This window comes from Colobus angolensis, unplaced genomic scaffold, assembly GCF_000951035.1.
Source record: "Colobus angolensis palliatus isolate OR3802 unplaced genomic scaffold, Cang.pa_1.0 Scaffold84, whole genome shotgun sequence".
NCBI classification, from domain to species: Eukaryota; Metazoa; Chordata; class Mammalia; order Primates; family Cercopithecidae; genus Colobus; species Colobus angolensis.
Genome location: NW_012122265.1, coordinates 2,849,456 through 2,866,636, shown reverse-complemented (window position 1 = coordinate 2,866,636; position 17,181 = coordinate 2,849,456). Strand labels below are relative to the sequence as shown.

At 45.1% G+C, this 17,181-nt stretch overlaps 1 protein-coding gene across 3 annotated transcripts in view; it reads left to right on the top strand.

Moving 5' to 3' along the window:
* The window catches only part of NAP1L4 (nucleosome assembly protein 1-like 4), a 54,046-nt gene that overhangs the window by 30,425 nt on the left and 6,440 nt on the right, over positions 1-17,181 (top strand). For all 3 annotated transcript variants that reach the window (XM_011930109.1, XM_011930111.1, XM_011930110.1), the window contains 7 exons: positions 2,752-2,823; positions 7,666-7,805; positions 8,985-9,130; positions 12,393-12,415; positions 13,438-13,557; positions 16,209-16,238; positions 16,693-16,749. In XM_011930109.1, coding sequence (XP_011785499.1) covers positions 2,752-2,823; positions 7,666-7,805; positions 8,985-9,130; positions 12,393-12,415; positions 13,438-13,557; positions 16,209-16,238; positions 16,693-16,749 — 588 coding nt within the window. The remainder of the gene's footprint in view (positions 1-2,751; positions 2,824-7,665; positions 7,806-8,984; positions 9,131-12,392; positions 12,416-13,437; positions 13,558-16,208; positions 16,239-16,692; positions 16,750-17,181) is intronic.

Below are 17,181 nucleotides of genomic sequence, written 5' to 3'. Positions count from 1 at the left end.
CCTGGCTAATTTTTTGTATTTTTAGTAGAGACGGGGTTTCACCGTGTTCGCCAGGATGGTCTCGATCTCCTGACCTCGTGATCCGTCCGCCTCAGCCTCCCAAAGTGCTGGGATTACAGGCGTGAGCCACTGCGCCTGGCCAGCAATTATGTTTTCATGTCTGGTGTTTGGAGTCTGCCATTTCTGAGAGAATCCCTTTCCTTTTTAAGGGACATAGTCTTGCTATGATGCCCAGTCTAGAGGTCAGTGGCTTTCCATAGGCACAGTCAGTGCACTGCTGTCTCAGTCTCTTGGCCTCAGGTGGTCCTCCCAAGTAACTGGGACTGCAGGTGTGTGCCACTGTGCCCAGCTCATTTTGGTCAAATATTAAATTCCAAAGTTGGATGAACTCTGAGTCCCTTTGTTCCAAATCTGGGGATAGTTGAAATATATTCCTTCAAGTAGAGTGGAAAATTTGAGATGGCGGCTTTATGATCTCAGTGTGATGCTTCCAGTGTTGTTTGTGCCTTTGCTTCCTGAGTCTTGCGTGTCTGCCAGTGTGGGGCATTGCCTTATATCTGCCCTGGACATTTACGTTTTGACCTACAGGGTACATGGCTGCTTGAGGAAATTAGAACATAATGGTTATTTTACGAAGGTTGGGAAAACATCAGTGGGCACTGTGTCTTTGAGTGGGATGAGTTTGAAGTTCCCAGTGCCATCTCTGGAAAGCATGCTGGTGAAGGTGTTCATCTTGGTGATTGAGAGCCAGTGCATGCCTCTGTGGGTGGCACATGCAGTGTTGGAGACTGAACATCGCATGCAGGTGTGGCCCATTTCACAACTGCCTTTGGGTTACTTTTTGTCTAAATACTTGCAGGTATCTTTTTGTTGCTGTTTTTGTTTTCTATAATGTCAAAAGAGTTGAAAATTAGGACTCACTTAATGGAAAGTCAGGCACAGAAAGGGAAATACCTCATGTTCACACTCATGTGGGAGCTACAAAAACAGCTCACCGAAGCAGAGCTGTTAAAGGCTTAGAGGGAGAGAGAGGGGAGGATAAACAGGGAGAGGTCCGTTACTGGATACAGAGTCATTGCTAGATTGGAGGAGTAAGTTCTGGTGTTTTCTAGCACTGTAGGGTGATTGTGGCTAATGATAATTTAGTGTGTATTTTCAGAAAGCTAGAGGACGGGTTTTGAATGTTCAAAAATAAATGTTTGAGGTGATGGTCCTGATTTATTACACATTGTATATGTGCATCCAAATGTCACTGTGTCCCATAAATTAGTACAGTTGTTACATAGAACTAAAAAAGGGAAAAAATGATTTAAGTAAAACTTAATGGAACTTCAAGACCTTTTGAGGTTCAGTGCCCAGGCTTCAGGGGTAAAGAAGGGACTGTAATGTTACAAACGAAGCACCTGCTGCCAGTGCGTGTTTATGAGGATTCAGGTCTTTCCACTCCTCTTCTGACTTTCCTCACTTGAACCTTCTAAGCTGACAGGTATCAGCAAACTCTGAGTCTAAAGAAATACCACTTGTAAAATGATAACAGATAAGAATTGTACACTCTTCCATGGTGCCTGCAAGTTAGATCTCAGACACGCTCTGTGTAAGTGTCCTTAAAGAAGTTACCGCGTGTGGCTGGGCGCGATGGCTCATGCCGGTAATCCCAGCACTTTGGGAGGCCGAGGCGGGTGGATCATGAGGTCAGGAGATCGAGACCATCCTGGCTAACACGGTGAAACCTCATCTCTACTAAAAATACAAAAAATTAGCCGGGCGTGGTGGCGGGCACCTGTAGTCTCAGCTACTCGGGAAGCTAAGGCAGGAGAATGGCATGAACCTGGGAGGCGGAGCTTGCAGTGACCTGAGATTGTGCCGTTGCACTCCAGCCTGGGCAACACAGTGAGACTCTGTCTCAAAAAAAAAATAAAATAAAGAAGTGACCGTCTGTATAGTGAGTCTGTATAGTGAGTTTTGGATACAGTCATGTATAGTGAGTTTTGGATACAGTCATGAGCCACATAACACATTTTGGTCACAACAGGCTGCATATAGGATGGTGGTCCTGTAAGGTTATGATACCATATTCTTACTGTACCTTCTCTGTGTTTAGATACACAAATAATTACCATCACTAGCTGCTTCCAGTATTCAGTACAGTCACAAACTGTACAGGTTTGTAGCGTAGGAGCAATAGTGGATAGTAGGCTGCACTGTCTAGGTTTGTGTAAGTATACTCTGATGATCGCACGCCGATTGCCTAACGGTGTGTTTCTCAGGAGGTGCCCCCATTGTTAAGGCGTACACAACTTTATTGCCACAGGTGGGGAAGCTGGTTGCCAAGGCTGTAGCTGATCTATCAAGCCTTCTCTTCTGACTTCCAGGCTTCTGCTCTGTTTCCTCAGCAGTCTTGGTTGGTAGCATTTCTGATCTCTGTGTGCAGTGGCAGCTGGTGGCAGGAAAGCAGTGAAGGCCCTTGCCCCAGTATTGCAGGCAGGTGGGTGTCAGTGGCACTGCCCTTCGCTGTCAGTGACACCCACCGTTGCTCCACACTAGGGAAAGGGGACACCTTGGTGCTGCTTCTCTATGACAGGGAGTTGGTGAATAAGTTTGAGTTTCTTCCTGGTAGTTATTACTTGACAAGGACAGAATTCCAGTAGGGCTAGTTATGCAGCATCTGGGAGCCCATGCAACCATGACTCTTGGGGAGAGATGTGCTGTTTTTTAAAAGCCGGTTGGAATTTTTTTTCTCTTTTTGATTAGGAATATGATGAACCAATCTTGAAACACCTGCAGGATATTAAAGTGAAGTTTTCTGACCCTGGACAGCCTATGGTGAGTACTGACTTACCTTCTGGTTGGCATCAGAATCAGTCCACAAAGATGGAAGAACTTGGAGCCAGGGGCAAGAAACCCGCAAAACCCACACTTAGCCACTCATCTGCTGGGCAGCCCTGGGCAAGACAGCTCTCCAGGAGTTAGACTGAGTACCGCATTGTCTCTTTGCTCCGTGAGAGTTAGACGGGGATCCCATTGCCTTTCTGTCTCAGGCTTGGCACTGTAGTCGTGAGTCTGTGCTCGATGATTTGACAGTGATGCAGACCATGTGATGTTTTAGACCCTACAGCCAGGTGGGCACCAATGCAGGAGTCAGACTGCAACTCCTGGACTGTGGTGGTGCTGTCCACTGTGCCCGCCCTCGGTCTTGTAGTTTGTTTACTCGGTTGGTTGGAGATGATACCGTTCTTTTCCCAAGTGTCTCTCAAGTTCGCATGCATCTAATGTATATTTTTAACGTTTAAAAAGATGGGAGCTATGTACACATATGAACAGCACTTATTCGGAAATCTGAACCTACTAGATCTTACCCTAAAAAAAAAACCACAAAGACTGAAAAATGTTTTCCTGCTCTTTGATTTGTCCTGAAACAAATCTTTCCAATATGCTTGCTTTGGCGTATCATTGCAGTAGTAATGTTAGTGGCATGGATCAGCCTGCCAGTTGATAAGACAAGCTTGACTAGGTCAGCCCTTACTTGTATCTGAGGAAACATGCTCATCTTCAGATGGCCTCCCCAGGCTGTCTCATCCTAGCTTGGTTCTCCCAGGGAGCACTGTTCGTTAACCTGTTAGCTGGCTGTAGCTAATGGGTTCCATTCCGGTGCAATAGCATTTCCAGCGACACATGACTGACTGACTGGTGGCTTTCAGTTTCAGGTCTTGGAGACAAATGCTGCATGACAGGCTGTGGGTTAGGGATCTTGCGGGTGGGTGATGGTGGTAGGGACCTGGGACCAGTCACCAGTGTCTTCCTTCCTCCCCATCTCAGCACTGGGGCCCAGGCTAATGGATGAGGGCCACTAGGTGTGGGATTTCTTCAGTACCGGGGCCCGGGCTAATGGACGGGGACCACTAGGAGTAGGATTTCTTCACTGCAAGTGCTGCAGTAATGCCTGGGGCAGCAGCAGGGGCAGGCAGTGGATCCACCGGTATCTGTCCCTTCTAATTTTTCCTGTCTTGTTTTCCACTATGGAAGGTGACATTCGGGTGTCTCTCTCCAGGTGGGGCACTGGGAGTCAGGAGTGATGCCTGCTCACCAGCTGGGGGCTGCCTCCAGAGGGGACACCCCATCTTCCCTGTCCCATGTGGGTCATAACAGGTCCTTCTTCCTGGGCTTGCATCTCTTCTGTTTAGACTTTATCACAGGGCCCCCGGGAGCCGCCTGGGCACGTCTGCCTAGTTTGCCCTCATTGGTGTGCATTCTCTTCCCCATGGTGTGAGTGTGTGGTGCTTTAAGGTTCTGTGTGTGTTTTCCTTGTACTTAATTCATCCAGACTCAATTAACTTTTTTTCTCCTTTGGGTCAGTTCCTTTTTTTTCCCCTTTCTTTTCTTTTCTTTTTATTGTTACTATTTTTTGAGACGGAGTCTCACTCTGTCGCCAGTCTGGAGTGCAGTGCTATGATTTCGGCTCACTGCAACCTCCGCCTCCCGAGTTCAAGCGATTCTCCTGCCTCAGCCTCCCGAGTAGCTGGGATTACAGGCGTGTGCCACCACACCCAGCTAATTTTTGTATTTTTAGTAGAGACGGGGTTTTACCACATTGGCCAGGATGGTCTCAATCTCTTGACCTCGTGATCTGCTCACCTCAGCCTCCCAAATGCTGGGATTACAGGCGTGAGCCACTGCACCTGGCCTCTTTTTTCTTACTGGACACCTGTTTGATGATTTCCTAGGTCAATTTTCTTTCTTTCTTAGCCTGTCATCTTATTTTCCTCCATCTCATGGTGACTCATAGACTAGAGCTCTGGTTGTGGTAGACTGTGGACCAGTAATCTTTTTTTCTTTTTACTTCCCTATTATAAAAGTCATATGTAGAAAATACAGGCAAGTGTAAAGAACACCATACAAATCTGTCTTCTATAAGTGAATATCAGCAGCTTAGTGAGTTTCCCCATATTCTTTTTCCTTTGTAAAATTATTATGAAGCGTCTGAGGCATTTTAAGTTATAAAGAGAAATGAAACTTCAAAATGAGTCTTGGCTGGTGTTTTTGCAGCTCCCGACCATGCCTCATTCCCTTCCCTTGAGCCCTTGCCCACCTGGACACACTGCACACGTGTGCCACATGGCTCCTGCCACACCACATGGTGTGTGCACAGTGTCACCCTGCTGTCACATCACATAGGCTTGGCTGGGGGAATAGTTGTTACTGCCGCCATTGGCTATAAAATGTTTTAACATTCCCCTGCATGCACCACCTCCCTTGATGTAAATTGTTGCATTATGATCAGCATACTTGAACCCAAATTTGTGTTAAATTAAATGTTTGATGATTTATTTAGTTTAGATTCCTTTCAGTGTACTTTCTGAGTGAAAGAAGATGAAGCTTTAGAAGGCCCAAAGGTCGTTCAGTTGGGATTACAGGCATGAGCCACCCAGGCCCTGCCTAATTTTACATTTCTTTAGTTGCTTGTAAGATTGAGCATGGTTAGCATATTTGTGGCTTGCCTGACTGTAGTGCATGTGTGAATTAAGCAGTCTTATCTTCAAGCCACTTTTCATTTGGGCAGTTAAACACTTTCTTGAATCATCTCCAGTTGTCTTTGGGTTACTCTTGACTGAACAGAGTCAGAGGGGAGAGAAAAAAGGAAAATAGGAAGAAATATGAATCTATCTGTAGAAAAGTAGGCTGGGTGTGGTAGCTCATGCCTGTAATCCCAGCACTTTAGGAGGCCAAGGTGGAGGATTGCTTGAGCCCGGGAGTTTGAGACCAGCCCGGGCAACATAGAGAGAACTGGTCTTTAAAAGAGAAAGTAAAAAGGAGGGGGAAAAATGAGTAGGACGTGGTGAAGGACCACAAGTCTAATAATGCTGTTTGTGTGATTGGGGTTGTCCCATGCCCTGGGTTGGTTGTCCACACTGTGGTCACAGCCTTAAACAGTTCTGGGATCACAGCAGTCTCCATTGGTTGGCTGCTTGCCTTCCCTCTTTATGTTGTTGTTGTTGTTGTTGTTTTTTAAAGCCCTGGAGGGTTGGGAGAGAAATTGGAATTTTATTTGATGCTGATTCCCTGTAGCTGCCTCTTTCTTTCCTTGTGACAGGCAAGTGACTGGCCTTTCCTTTGTGTGGTTCATTTGCAGTGCCCTACCCGCTTCCTTTGCTCTTGCCAAGGCCAGTGGAGAGCTCCTAGCCAGGTCCTGCTGTCATCGCTTCTAGAAACCAACTAGACTGTCTCCCTGATCCTGACTTCCTAAGCCCTCATGGCCCCCCTCTCCTCCTCCACCTTTCTTTAGAAGTTACTTTTTCAATTCTCCTTTGTGCAAGTGATTTGTTTGAATGTATAAATTTTTTTTTGAGGAAATTATTGCTGTATTTATTTTTTTAGTCCTCTTAATTTCCCCTCCATTGATGGTTTTACCATTACAATGAAAATGGAAACAGCTAACGTTTAACCAGCCTTGTCCATAAACCTGGCTCTGTTTTAAGTCATCTAGATTAACCGTCAAGGCAGCTCCTAGAGAGGGAGAGAGTTATTTCCAGTTTCTGGAAGGGATGACAGCAGGATCTGGCTAGGAGCTCTCCACTGACCTTGGCAATGGAGGAAAGCAGAGCACGGAGACATTGAGTAGCTTCCGCGAATTGCCCAGCACTGAAGGCAGAGACGGGATTTGAACCCAGGCTGTCTGAGCGCAGAATTGGTCTTGTAAACGATCTGTAAATTACTCAACCAAGCTCATCTTCCAGGTTTTTCTTTTATAAATAGGGATGAGGTAAATGTCTTTGCACATACCAATGTATCATCCAGGTATTTTTCTCAAATTGAAGAAATTCCTCAAAATGGAATTATTGAGTCAGGGAATATGCCTTTTTATTTTATTGTTTTTTTGATACTGCCAAATTGTCCTTGATAAAATCTGTTGACAGTATATGAGTGTGCCCAGTACCCCAAAATCCTGGCTGGGTCTACATATTGTTAAACATTTTGCTCCAAAGAAAGGCATCTCATTTTGGTGTTCCTGTGTTTTGTTACTTGTGAGCATAAATGCCTTGTTGCTGCTGTTGGATGTTACCTGTGCCTGCATTCGTGTTTGTATCGTTTTTCCCGGTGTGCTTAGCTCTCTTCCAGGTCTGTAGCATGCTTTGTAAGTGAGGGATGAGCTTTCTGTCCTTGTAGAGATTTGTTCTTTTCTCCCACCCACCTCCCGGGAGAAAAGCTGCGGGTCATTGCTTTTACTGCACAGCACAGAATACAGACCCTGGCTTCCCCCAGCAGGGTGGGGGCTGGGGCTTAGGCTGAGCAGCGGAAAAGGAGAGGAGGAGGATGGACTGCTGGTGCCCCTACTTTCCCTTAGTCACCTTCCCTCCTTCCAGGAAGCAAAGGTTGGGAGCAGCTAAGAGAAGCTAGGATTCCTTAGGAGAGCTTGACCCCTATTGGTGAGGAGGCACTGGAGCGGGACATGCCCCTACTCATGAACTGAACAGATACTTCCCTGCAGTCCATCATTTGTTTTTTTTTAAGTTGATGCTGGCCTTTTTTGCAGTGGAGTTTTTCTCGTTCCATGGCCCTATCTGTTGAGCTTTCCCCAAATAGCTTCTAGTCAGTGTTGTGTACTCCAAGCAATCTGTCCTCGTTATTTTTCGATTTTAACTAGTGCTTACTCTGAGTTTCTGCTTTTAGTCTTTTGTGTTAGAGTTCCACTTTGAACCCAACGACTACTTTACCAACTCAGTCCTGACAAAAACCTACAAGATGAAATCAGAACCAGATAAGGCTGATCCCTTTTCCTTTGAAGGTCCTGAGATTGTGGACTGTGACGGGTAAGAAAATGTCATTCTACCTTGTTTTTCTGAAACAAAATCAAGAGATAATTTTGTAACTTGATGGGTAAGATAGAAGTAAGGAGTAAAGTACAGTCTTGAGTCTGCTTTAAAAGCCTAGTAGATGGATATTTCAATAGTCTTTCAGTTTGGGAATGCTTGTAGTGCAGAACTTGGAGATGGTGGCTGAACCTGGGAAATGAGTCACGTGGTTGCACGTGCAGGCCTTTGGGATAGTGCCCAGTTTCTTCATTTTAATGAAAGTATTGGGTTCTCTAGACATCATGAATTGAAGTTCTTAAAATTGGATTCATGGATTACCCTCAGCAAATAAATACTTACTGAATGAATGAGTCTGAGTCCAAGGCTGTCAGTTGGTTGCTTTGGAGATGGGTAGGGGCAGCATAGCTGTTGTTTGACTCATTGATTTCAGGCTTTATAAATCACTAAAGAGAGAATTTGGTTTAGAATTAATTTCTCCAGGTTGGATTGACTGAGAAATGGTTTTAGTCTTGACTTGAAACAATTAAGTTCATTTACCAGAACTAAGTACGAATTGTTAATTCAGGACTTATTAAAATCCTACTGGAGTAATTTAGAAAAATGGTTTTCCAGGGCCAGGCCATCGTGTGAGAAAAAGGCCTGGCCTTTCCAAGCATGTTCTTAAGCGGGCAGTACTGAGATCTGCCAGGCGTTTCCTGGGTCCATGGTGATTGTGTGTTAGAGAGCGTGCTGTGCTCAGCCCTTGCCAGCCTCCCTGGGGCTGGAGTGGTCTGCACTGGCCATCAAGATTCCCAGTGGCCACCTGTTTCCTTTTTTCAGCTTATTCTGCTCACTTGGCTGCCTTGAACAGCAGCAGCAACTCCTGCTTCCTTGGGAAGCCGCGGACAAGTTGTTGTGCATCGTGCAGACTTGACACAAGGGCTTTGCCACAGAATACACATTTCGGAGTCCTGATGAAATGTCTTGGGAAAATAATACCATTGTTCCAGAAGTCTAAAGTGTGAGGCAGTGGTCACACCCAAGTTGAAAGAGGACCAGGCCATTTCTCTTTTGCCAACCTCCAGATGAACTTCATGGGCCATTGTATTTGGTTTGCAGATTGGTTTTATTTAGTTTTGCAGGTTTGGCATAGAGCTGTGGTTTGCTTCCTGCCTGACAGCTGTCTTGTCCTGGTAGGTGTACCATTGACTGGAAGAAAGGAAAGAATGTTACTGTCAAAACCATCAAGAAAAAGCAGAAACATAAGGGTCGAGGCACTGTTAGAACAATTACGAAACAAGTACCCAATGAGTCCTTTTTCAACTTCTTCAATCCACTGAAAGGCAAGTCTGTTGGTTGTTAATATTCATTATGTACTTGTATAAAATAATTTTGGTCACCTGATAGATTCCTAACACCCAGAGACTTTAGTCTTGTTCTTTCAGGCAAGTGTGGTCAGTAGGGGTACATTGCTGTGTCCCAGGCTGTTCTGTTGGTGCGCTGGCAAGTTTATTGTGGGGGGCAGAGGTAGCTAGGACAGTAAGAGTAGGATTGTCATCTTCTGCAGGAAAGGGAAGAGCTTTACTCTGCTTGGCTGCAGCCCAGGCAAAAACTTGCAGTTCTGTTTTAATAAAACTGAATAGAGTGTTTGCACCTGGGCTGCTTCCTTACCTGAAGCACCCTTCTCCACCAGCTGGCATTTCTGCCCCTCTGTTGTGTCTGTTTTGCACCCCCCAGAGACCACTCCCAGCCTCGGAGAGCTGCTGGGTTTGCTCTCCAGGTACCCGTTACTGCTGTACACTGGTTCTAGTTGCGCTGCTTTTGGATCATCTGCTTAGTCCCCCTTTCCTTGTAATTTTATTTTATGCACAGTTTGATAGAAGTTTTTGGAATTTATATATTGTGAGAAACACAAGTAGTTGGGACTTTCAGTTTTGAAAAACATTGGCAGAATCACAGCTTGGAAGCTGCTTGCATTTATTTATTTATTTAAATTTTCCTAAGTGGTAAAATAAAGATGAGACCTTTGAACTAGTAAAGATTGACCAGTTGATTTTGAGAGTAAATTACTTGGGATTTTTCATATAATTTCCTAATGGTGAGAGAATGTGAAGTTCAAACTACTTGTCAGTGTTAAAATACCCATATTCTCTTTAGTTTCCATGAACAAAAACATAATTTGAAGTGAAGAGATGCCATCCCCTGCTGCAGATAATCAGTTAGTGTTGTATGTGGGGCCACAGGGCGGCTCTCTTCTCCAATCTGAGTGTTTGATTTTTTTTAATTTTTGTCTCTGAGCTTAGCACCCTTATTTATCAGGCCACCCTTCAGAGTTCAGTTCGTTATTTTAATTGTGGTGCCTATTTTCTGCAATTAGACTGAATATAGAAGATGCAAATATATATGGTTTGGGGAATGAGAGCAGTCATAAAATTAGATACTACATTTCATTTTCTTTTTTTTTTTTTTTTGAGACGGAGTCTCGCTCTGTCGCCCAGGCTAGAGTGCAGTGGCCGGATCTCAGCTCACTGCAAGCTCCGCCTCCCGGGTTCACGCCATTCTCCTGCCTCAGCCTCCCGAGTAGCTGGGACTACAGGCACCCGCCACCTCGCCCGGCTAGTTTTTTGTATTTTTTAGTAGAGACGGGGTTTCACCGTGTTAGCCAGGATGGTCTCGATCTCCTGACCTCGTGATCCGCCCGTCTCGGCCTCCCAAAGTGCTGGGATTACAGGCTTGAGCCACCGCGCCCGGCCCACATTTCATTTTCTTTTGCAAGATTCCTTTTAGACATTTGGGTTGGGCATATTGGAGATTGTGAATTCACCATGAAGCAGGGGGGCTTTACTTTCTGGAATCACTGACTTTGTGTAGGAAGTTTTCTTAAAACTGATTTAAAAATAATTTTTTGTTGGGCGCGGTAGCTCATGCCTGTAATCCCAGCACTTTGGGAGGCCGAGGCGGGTGGATCGCGAGGTCAGGAGATTGAGACCATCCTGGCTAACATGGTGAAACCCCGTCTCTACTAAAAATACAAAAAATCAGCCAGGCGTGGTGGCGGGCATCTGTAGTCCCAGCTGCTGGGGAGGCTGAGGCAGGGGAATGGCATGAACCCAGGGGGCAGAACTTGCTGTGAGCTGAGATTGTGTCATTGCACTCTAGCCTGGGAGACAGCGCAAGACTCCGCCTCAAAAAAAAAAAATAATTATTATTATTATAATTTTTAGGATAAAAATGGAGTTGATAGTGGACTCAAGGGAATTTTTAAGTGCTTTTTTTTTTTTCGGTAGGTTCTAAAACTTTTATAGTATGGTTGCACAACTCTAAAGTTAACACACTGAAAGTCATAAAGTTGTACATTTAGAGTGTATGCCTTTTGTGGTATGGAAATCCCATTAATAAAGCCACTTTTAAAGTAATCAAACACATAATACCAAATGGTAAGTGCTATGACAAAAATTGAGGATGGGTAGGGAGTAGGTAATGGGGTAGTGAAGGAACAGACAAAATGAACTCCTGTGGTATGAAGTGAAGGAGGCATTAGCTAGTGAGTCCAGCTCCGTCTTTGTCCTTAAAGCTACAAAGCCAGTCCAGAAGTATGAGTGCTCAGAGTCCTTGTGCTGATTCACGACCCCGGCCAGAGTGCCCTGGGGAGCATGCTGCTCCAGCGTTTAGACACCCAGCCATGCCCCTAACCCATGTCTTAAACCCCCGGGTGATGCTGGCACACCGAGGCTTGGGAGCTCCGCCTTGCTCATGGGTGGTGTTTACACACCCAACGCTCGTATCTCAGCAGCAAACAGCAAGTGCTGCCAGGGTTGTGGTTGCTTAATGGGAAGAGAGACTCAGAAGAGCCCAGTGAAGATTGAAAAGGCAGGTATGAGACTAAGCAGAGTAAACATTCAACTCCTGATGAAGGTCAGGGTCTTGTAGTAAATGTTTCTAAAATCAGGGGGTTGGATTGTGTACCATTTGAATGTTGCATGGCTTCATTGAGTGTGGTTAGAAGTCCCTGTCTGTGTTGGTGTGCTTAGCTCGTCTAAGCATCAGCTTTCACTGAGGAGCTGCGCCACTCTACAGGGGGCACTGGTGGGCATATCAGCACTCTCCAAACAGTTAGAAATGCAGTTTCTGCCTCGCTGAGATGGAGTGCCTCAGTAACACTCACAGCTTATAAGGCTTAAGGACTTTCTCTTTCTCTCCTGCACCATCACGTATAGTTCTGCAGGACATGAGTTAAATTTCCCCATAAAGCACAAATGCACTGAATGGCCACATGGCCATAGCCTGGGGGCTGTTTGCCTTTCCTCCTGTTAATATATTAACCCTCTCAAAATGATTTTCTCAAGCTTGAGTGCCAGCCCATGGCACATGATGGAGGAGAGGGGAGGGGGGCATAGAGGCACTCAGGCCAGCTTCAGAAGTGGTGGATGGAGCTTGCGAAGATGTCTGTCAGGAGATGCAAGGCTTTGGGGATTTCTAGTTTAAACCTCAAGGTGAAAAATGTTACATTTTGTGTACCAGCACAGCTTTCTCCTGTGTGGGCTTTAAAATTCTGGGACTTGTCACTGTAACTTAAATATATTTTGTCTTTTTTTTTTTTCCTAGCATCCGGGGATGGAGAATCACTGGTAAGATTTGTTGTTAATAGTCTAATTTTCCTATTGAAGTCTCTCCTGAGTGAATGTCTACTTGTCTGCTTGTTTAAAAAAGTCCAGTCCTGGCTGTGTATGGATTGCGTATGCCTGTAATCTTAATGCTTTGGGAGGCTGAGGTGGGAGGACTGCGTGAGTCCAGGAGTTTGAGATCAGCCTGGGCAACATAGCACAGCCGCATTTCTACAAAAAATTAAAACCAAATAAAATAACTGGCCAAACACAGTGACTGACGCCTGTAATCCCAGCATTTTGGGAGGCCAAGGTGAGTGGATCACCAGAGGTCAGGAGTTCAAGACCAGTCTGGCCAATATGGTGAAACCCCGTTTCTGCTTAAAATACAAAAAAAAAAACAAAAAACTGGCTGGACATGGTGGCAGCGCCTATAATCTCAGCTACTCGGGAGGCTGAAGCAGGAGAATCACTTGAACCTGAGAGGAGAAGGTTGCAGTGAGCTGAGATCGCACCAGTGTATTCCATCGGGTGACAGAGGGAGACTCTGTCTCAAAAGATAAAATAATAAATTAGTTGGAGATGGTGGTGCACTGTGTAGTTCCAGGGTCACTGGGGCCCAGGAGCTTGAGGCTGTAGTGAGCTGTGATTGCACCACTGCACTCCAACCTGGGTGATAGAAAAGTAAAAGTACGTGTTTCATATGTTGGTTTCAGTAGCAAACCTGTAGTGCTTTAATACTGCCCGTTCCCCATATGTGAGACTCTGATACCCCCTACTCTGAGTGAGACCTTTGGGCAAGTGATGGAGCTGTGGGGCCCTCAATTCCCACTTGCTCGGCCATTTTGCTTCAGTAGCTCTTTAAAGCTACTTGAAGTTGTTTTAAAGGGGCTTTGAGTGTCTAGTGGCTGTCCCCCAGCAGTGCAGGAGTTTGGTGTTTTAAGTCAAGTAAATCGTAAGTGAGGGGCTGATGTTTAGCTGAGGGTGGTGAAGCGAATGTTTTTATCCCATTAAAATGAGTTAACACGTGGGTTTTTCCTCCTCAGGATGAAGATTCTGAATTCACATTAGCCTCCGATTTTGAAATTGGACACTTTTTCCGTGAGCGGATAGTCCCGCGGGCTGTGCTGTACTTCACTGGGGAGGCCATAGAGGATGATGACAATGTATGAGGCTCGGGGAAGGGGGGCTCCCACCTGGGTGCTTATCTCTGTTGGTGCAGAGTGGCCCTGAATTGTGGCTTGGGAAACCCCCATGCCTAATCTTTTTATGGCATCATCAGTCAGATATGTAGTCTAAGCTGCTGTCCTTATTGTGAGGGGAATATACTTGAAGAGGAGAAGTCTGAGGAACAGCAGAAAAAGCAGGAATCTGTGAGGCAGTTTCAGAGGTGATTGCCAGTTTCCTATGTGAGCCCTGCCTAGTGATTCAACAGTATTCTCTAAAAACCTAAGCTTCAGGGAACTTCTAAACATGGGGAAAATCTCTTTCATGGAGGTCTGACCACAGCAAACATTTATTGACAGTGGACTCATGCTAGCCTGTATTTCATCAACCCAAAAGAAATAGAAATTCCTGAACTTCTGTCTAATTAGGTAAAAAGGCAAAAGACCCATGCTCCCAAGAAAACAACAAGATTGCATGTCACTTTCCTTTCTGGGCTTGAGGGAAGCCAGCTCTTCCATGGTCAGAACTTGCGGGCGCACAGCCCGTGCACCGCTCAGAAACTCCCACCATCCTCACCCAAGGTTCAGGCAGCTTCAAGTCTTCTTGATCTGTGGAAAATAAAGTTTTGTTTTATAGAATGTTACTGGAAGTATGTTCTAGATGACAGTCTCTTGCTTGTGGAGCTCTTAGGTTTTGTGGCTGCGCTAGGTTTCTTTTCTAAGAAGGGCTGGCCCGTTGGGGCTTCAGACAGGGCGGCAAGAGCTTAGGTGGGTTCAAGGGCCTTAGCCCCCTGTGGCAGTAAAGACCAACATCTCACACCCCTCCCATTGTACTGAGTTCCACCAGTGGGGAGAATAGGCCAGTGTGCTCTTTGTCAGCTGTTAGGTCTGAGACTGTTTGTTTAACTTCTAAAACTCAACTTGCTGGCTCATCCCTAGGCTGGGAGGTGATTGTAGGTCAGGGAACATGGACAGTCAGGTAGCTGCCAAGACATAGTTTTACAGATTCTAGACCAGCACTTTCCAATAGAACTTTCTCTGTTGATGGAACTAGCTTCTGCCTGCTTGGTCCAGCGCAGTAGAACTGACCACTTGAGGACTTGAAGTAAAATACGGCTGCTGTGACTGAGGAACTGAACATTTCATTTACATTAGTTTAAGTTTAAATAGTGAGCTAAGGGCTAGTGGCTACACATTGGAAAGCTTATCTCAAACTTTTTTGATCATACACCCATCAGTTTAAAAGACTTGAATATGCATGTGTGCTATTTGTTTACTTATATGCGGTGTCTGTACTACTGGTGAGCACTGTGCCACATTTGCTTATAGTAAATGTGTATTTCATTCATAATATGTTCAGCACAGGCACTACTGATAAGCAGTGTCATTTAGAGGCTAGAAGTGCCAGCTCAGATTAGACTGCTTAGACTCACATCCCCACTCTTCCCCTTAGTAGCTCCACCACCTCCTTAAGCTTCAGTTTCCTCAGCTGTAAGTAGAGCTCATGGTGAAGACTCTGGTTACTTGTTAAGCCCTTAACATGGCACCTGAACATAGCCGTTAACATAGCACCTGGTACAGAGCAATGACACAGTAAGTGTTGGCATAAAAAGTCCCACCTGCCCAGGTGGGTGATGCATCTGGAGCAGCCCCCGTGCACAGCCCCTCAAGGGCGAAATGCTGTCCTTAGAGCTTTGGAGTAGGCCCTGGAGCCTGCTGGAGGCCCGTTGGGATCTGACCTGAAATGGAAGATTATTAAGAAGTCTTTCCCTGTCTGATGCCAGTTAGGATCCTCAGAGGGAAAGGGTGCTGCACTGTGGTCACGTCTCATCCTGGCTGCTGCGTGGTGCCAGGAGGCTGTGCAAACTGTGTGAACTCCACACCAGCACAGTAAGATCCTTCTAAGTTCCACTGAAGTTGGCTCTAAGGAATACATGGTGTGAGCTCAACAAAAAGGGAAATGTTGATAAACGAAACTGCATTTTCAGTGTACTACCCTGGTTATGCAACCAGTAGTGATAAGGTGGTTTTGCTTTTAATGTAAGTTTCATGTTTGAAACTTGATTTTCAGTCTGACCAATGATGTCTTTGGATGTAGGAGAAACTGATTCAAGACAATTGACTAATGTTGGAGGTTCACCTTTGAGCACCTTAGTGTTTAAAGATTAAACGCCAAAGTTTTAATATATTTCTACTAAGTTTTTGTTTCCCTTTGTGTGAGATGTAAAATGATACCCAGGTTCCTGTATCCAATAACGTTATGCTACTGGTTAGATCAGCCTTGGAAAAAATTTAAGGAAAGCAAATTCATTGGTTTACAAAAATCTTTTCCTGTGTGCCTGCTCCTTGGTGTGAGAACACTCAGGGCAGAGCTGTGGTGCCAGGTTCCCAACTGTGTCTAGTGTACAGCCTGGCTGACCAGCTTCCTATCCTATTCCTTGTTTTGCATGACTTTCAATTTCCTGGCGTGCTTTTAAAATGCATTGCACACAAGCAAATGACTCCTCAGCCGAGCGAGGCCCAGCAGGCAGCGTGGCTGAACTTTCTACTTCTCTTAGGCTTGATCAGTGAGTCATTTGATGGGACTGGTGTCTCGGGCAGGCTGCTGTCATGTTTTGTAAACTTAAAAATGTTTTTCTGTGTTTTTCCAGTTTGAAGAAGGTGAAGAAGGAGAAGAGGAGGTAAGAGACAGGTTCATGCAGTGCCACTTACCTCCCTGAAGTTGTTTTTTGGCTTTCTCTTCTTGAAGGCTATGGGCTCAGGGCTGTGGTGCGCCCGCTTTTTGTGACGCTGTCTTTGACTCTCACGGTGTTCTTAAAACACTAAGCAGAGATGCATAGCGAATGCTGTGACAGTTTTTGACCCTGCAGTTGGCTTATGAAAATGTATCTTAGAAAATAATCATTTAACAAAATCTACTTTTTCAGAATTGTGTTTCTTTTAGGGCTGTCTGTGAGAACAAAAAGATACCTAGAAATAATTCTAAGTGTCCAGAGGAAGTGATGAGTCACTTGTGGGTAGCAGTAATTGATTTCCGTCTAAGGCAGTGTATTGCTCCATGTGTTTGTGGATTGTGAATGCCACAAGAGTTTAAATCTTGTCATTCCAGCTAATTCTCTCACTTTTTAAATATAGGAATTAGAAGGTGACGAGGAGGGAGAAGACGAGGATGATGCAGAAATTAACCCCAAGGTTGGTAACTTTGGGGCCACCCAGACCTACTTATTATGCTACACTCTTAGACTTTTAAAAATGTTCCCCACTTTGAGGCAGTAGTGTTAACAGTATTCATTATTCCCTAATTAGAAAGTTTAAAATGTGTCAGAAAAATACTGGAATGATTATTCAGGCACTGTGTATATAATTTGAGTGTTGAGTGTACATGTTCAGTAGAAGCTTTTCCAGCTATCTCAGGCTGTGTCTTAGTTACATAGACTCCTCAGTGGAGCAACTTGACTTTCCCAGTGTTTCATTCTTTTAAGGTAAGGTAATGATTTAACTGACAACATAAACTTTTCTTTGTGCGTGTTTGGAAAAGGTGCAGAGAAGGGACTTGGGGGCTCTTTTTGTTAAGGAGCAGAATAATGGGGTTGTGGGCATCATTTGACAGTTGCACTTGAGCTG